At 38.5% G+C, this 4,927-nt stretch overlaps 1 protein-coding gene across 1 annotated transcript; it reads right to left on the reverse strand.

Moving 5' to 3' along the window:
* Window positions 1-1,178: 1,178 nt before the first annotated feature.
* On the reverse strand, window positions 1,179-4,700 carry LOC133038466 (uncharacterized). The gene is made up of 4 exons (XM_061116631.1): window positions 4,641-4,700; window positions 4,445-4,553; window positions 2,102-3,762; window positions 1,179-1,919 (listed from the first exon to the last, which is right to left on the reverse strand). Exons 1-4 carry the CDS (start codon window positions 4,698-4,700, stop codon window positions 1,179-1,181), a joined length of 2,571 nt encoding a protein of 856 aa, XP_060972614.1.
* Between the last annotated feature and the right edge of the window lie 227 nt (window positions 4,701-4,927).

The raw sequence follows: 4,927 nt of genomic DNA on the forward strand, positions 1-4,927 counted from the left end.
CCACTACCACTTTACACACAAAGGATAAGTATTTCTCCCCCTTCATTGAGCATAATCCATGTCAAATTGTCCCCCTAAGAAAATAAGAAGTTTATCAACGAGCTCCCCCTGAATGGCGACAGAAAATGCAACATAGACTCCTCATTGCAAAGACATTCCAAAGTATCTATTACAACATTAAAGAAGAAAGACAAACCATCTCACAACATGACCTAAAACATATGGATATTAGATATAAAAGAAATGAGAGATTGACTAAGCAAAACAATCAGATCACCACAATATTACGAATGATGCTACAAATAAGATTTATTTTTATTTCAATCAAAAACATGCCAAATGATATATCTCAAGAATTAACATGTTCAACTTGTAAAGAGGAAACACAATGAGTGGCCTATTCAATTAACAAGTGAGCAATGATCATTTGAGCAAAGAACAAATTCATTCAACTTCACAATGAGCCATACTTAATAAAAAGATGAGACAACTTCTACCAATCCACATATTCACACACTTGAGAAAGACAATAAACAAGGAATTTTTTACAGGATTTTGAACCAAGATTTTTCTTCAGTGTGTGCAAGTGACCTCATGTGAGAACATTGGCTCACTCTCTCAAAATTTTTATTAAGCTGCCCATTTTTTTTTTTTTGTCTTTAGACACTCCTGCTCTTTCTTTTGCAACCAGCTACGGCTTTCACTCTCCCTCAGAGATGTAGCCGTCCTCTTTTAATCAGAAATACTAATATAGAAGGAGCATACTACTTATTAGTAAATGGACTAAAGAAAGCTCTTCCCATTGCATCTAAAAGAGGTAGCCTTTTTAGCTTGGGAAAAATAAAGGTTCAAAAGATCCTGAAAAATTCACCTATTTAGAGCTTCCTCGATAGAACTGGAGAACCTGTAGATGAGACATGAAGTGCCTCATAGAAAAAAAATGATAACAATCAAGGCTTAGCTGAACAAACAGAGAAAGATAATGATCATATACCACAACGAATTAATCAGATAGAACACATAAAAAAAAACTTCCCAAGTTGCACACATTAATATGAGAATTCAAGGCTTTATTAAACAAAAATCCAAGAGAGCATCAAGAATAATATGTGATTATCCAATGTATTTTTACTCAACCAATTCTAAAAAAATAATATCCGTTATCTATATATTTTGAGTCAACGTGCATTTTGAGAAATGTTTGTGGAAATATCATTATCACACATGAAGACACATAAACAAGCAATGAGGAACACTAGACAACATATCATGTGTGCATCATATTTCTTTTGAAGCAAGGGAGTACGATGTACAACATGATCAAAACCAGCATACACTAGGACAAAAACATCATCATTTCTTTGTTTAAACCCAAGATTCAACAGTATAAGGTTTAGAAGACCATACCATAGCACTAATAATAGTGAATGAGCTCTTGAAAGACGAGGTGATGATTTAACACTCTTATTTCTTTTGGTTAAAACTTTTGGAATAGCAGTAAAGTCTCCAATATCTGATTTATCCAATGATGCACTATTACATAGGAGAACATTGTCCAACAAATAACTACCATCACTAGATCTCTTCCCTGTTAAGACTGAGCACCCATCAAATGAAACTAAACAATGAGTTTTAGAAAAACTTACAGTGTAATTTGCATCACAAAGTTGACCGATGCTTATCAGATTTGCCTTGAGTCCTTTCACATACAGTACTTCAGTAAGAGGTGCAGCTCTACTCATCACCAAGTCTCCTTTTCCAATAATATGGCCCTTATTTCCATCACCAAAAGTGACAACTCCCTCCTTTGCTTCTTTGTAATTGACTAACAATTTCTTGTTGCCCGTCATGTGTCGAGAGCAACCACTATCCAAGTACCACTTTGTCCTTCCGTAAATGCGTACAAAGTGAAACTTGAGCTACCAACCCAACATTCGATTCACGATCAGCCCTCAATCTCCACTCACATTGAGATCCTTCCTTTTGAGTTTTATTGGGTTTTTGAAAACTCATAGGTCGATTGATCATAGCTTTCAAGTAGTTCTGCAGCTTATAGCATCTGGGTCGAATATGACCCCCCCCTTTTACAGAAGTGACACACTGGGATGAATCTCTCCATCTGAGATATATTCTCCGGGGCAATTCTTCTTCCTTCTAACTTCACCTTGGTAGGTCCAGATGGAACATGGAATTTTCTAGTGGGGTCTGAGGACTGAGGTGTCGAGGGAAATGATGATTGATTGTCACCCTTTTTGTCTAGGTTGATCACTGGTGTAATGGACTCTTCTACCCCCAAGTTATCTCCTTGCTTATACAACATCTTGTATCCGATAGAGGTTCGATCACCATAAGGTTTTTGAAGTTGAAGAGTTTGATTGATGGCAACCGTTCCTGGAGGGATAAACTCTAAAGCCTGTTTAGCTCTTATGAGTTCAGCTGAAAGCTTGTAGATCTCATTGTCCTTCTCATCAAGAAGTTTGTTGAGATTCTTAACAGTGTCCTCCAGCTTGACTTTTTCAGACTCTATCTGCTCCTTGGCACTATTCAGACCTATAATCTGCTTGGTCACATATTCCCATTGAGCAAACATCTCTTCATATGCATTTTGTCTTCCATTACTGTCGACTTCAGACACAGTGGAGACTCCATCATCCTCAGATTCAACAGACTGATGACTTTGAGCCATGAAAGCCACTACCTGTTTATCCTCATTAGAACTTTTGCTTGCAATAGAGTCTTTTTCTTCGTCACTATCGCTCCAGGTGGCAACAAGGGCTTTCTTCTTTTTGAGAGTGTTAGCACACTCGGCCTGAATGTGTCCGAACCCATCACATTCTCTACACTGAATGCCCATGCTCTTATTGTCACTGGGTTGCTGACCATGCCAGAAGTTCCCAAGAGGATTTCTTTTGGAAGCATTTTCCTTACCTTCAGAACACTGTTTCTTGTACTTCTTTTTCAAGAATTTTGCATAGTTCTTGGTCAGCAAATCTACAGCTTCATCTGAGAAACCAGCAGACAAATCTGGGATAGACTTATTTTCTTCTTTGTGAATGAACGCAATATTGTTGTCCCCTTTTTCTTTGTTCACATCCATCTTCTTTTTTTCTTTCTTCCACCTTGTTAATGACATTTCATAATTCTGCAAGGATCCAATCAGTTCATCAAGATCCAGTTCCTCCACGTTTCTCATTTCTTCAATGGAGGTTACTTTAGACATAAATCTCCTAGGTAGAACTCCAAGGACTTTACGAACCAGCTTTGCATTAGAATAAGTCTTTCCCAAAGCATAAGATTCATTTGATATGTCACACAATTTAGCATGGAACTCAGCCACCGTTTCTTCTTCCTCCATTGATAAATCTTCAAACGCTTTTGCCAAAGCACGAAGACGGGATTTCTTTACAGCATCCGTTCCTTCATTTTTAATTCGTAGTTTTTCCCAAGCCTCTTTGGCCATCTCACAGTTTGCAATGACCTTCAATTGATTTGTGGACACTGCATTGAACAAAGCATGCATGGCCTTCGAATTAAAATTGGCCCTCTCCATCTCATCTGGAGTCCACAAGCTCGTAGGTTTTGGTTTGGTGACACCGCTATCCATCATCGTTGGGCATGTCCAACCATCTTCAATGGCCATCCAAACTCTTTCATTCACCGCCCTCAAGAATGCTCGCATTTTGGTTTTCCAGTATGGGTAATTAGCACCTTCCAGCATTGGGGGTCGTGATGTGGACCCACCTTCTCTGAACATCTCCATTCCTGTACTAACAAGGAAAAACAAAACAAAGATAGATAGCAGTATACTCCCGGAGTCGTGTCTGGAGAGGGGGTTAGTTCCAACTGGGTGTTGCAGAAAGAAAAAATGCAGAAAAATCAAGAATTGCAGCAACAATAAATTTCAGAATAACGAATCTTGCAAGAACCCTAAGGATCAATATTTCTAACAGAAATAGCTGGCTCTGATACCAAATGAAAGCCCAAGTTCTTGTCTAACCTATCTTTTTCATATTTAGATTGATTTTATCTTGATTTAAGCTTGAATATAAAAAGAACAAAATCAAAGATTCAACACCAGAATTTTACAAGCTTCATCTGCACTGAGAACACATCTCAGCCGACTAGTGCTTGGGTTCCCCGAACCAGGGTAAATTCATCCACTAATTATCAAAGGTTCATATTACAATTTCCAATTCTCTCTAAAGGAATCAAATACAACCTTTACAGCAATTAGTAATGAATTACCAACGATAATCAAGAACACTGATTGTTAATGCACAATCCCTTGTGCAGCAACTGAGCTCCTCTTCAACATGTCTTCAATCTGAAATCCCTTCAAATCTGATGATGAAGATGACACTGAACTCCCTTCAGTTTGAACTCAGCAATTCCAGATTCAGATCATTCCGCCATTGATGAACACTCTCAAGCTCCAAGATCTGACCTGCCATGGAACATACAGAAGAAACAAGACGAAAAGAAACGAACGTAATCCCCAAATCTCCGATCAAAAGTTCGTCAACAAAATACCCAGAAATCGTATTTATACCCAGCTAAACCAAGAAAACCGAAATAGACAGCTGTTACCATCTGAACAATTAAAACCTAAAATATCTTTGCTGACGTGGACTAACACTAACAGTACGAACCCCAGACAAAAGACTACGAGACCCAGACGCAACTGGAATGCTACTGGACATAATTTGTCACTATAGAAAATAATAGTTCTAACACTTAGGTTGGTGGTTCCGTACTATTTGACGTATCACGTCGTTACAGGCTGGAGTATGACCAGCAGCCGGAGTATGACCGGTTCGACCGATTAGGCTAATACTGTAACACGTCGGTACAGCTGAGTATGACCGACAAAGAATGGAGAGTATGACCAGTTCGACCGATCAGGCTGTTACTTGTCAATAGTACCGTC

The sequence above is a fragment of the Cannabis sativa genome, chromosome 5 (assembly GCF_029168945.1).
Source record: "Cannabis sativa cultivar Pink pepper isolate KNU-18-1 chromosome 5, ASM2916894v1, whole genome shotgun sequence".
NCBI classification, from domain to species: Eukaryota; Viridiplantae; Streptophyta; class Magnoliopsida; order Rosales; family Cannabaceae; genus Cannabis; species Cannabis sativa.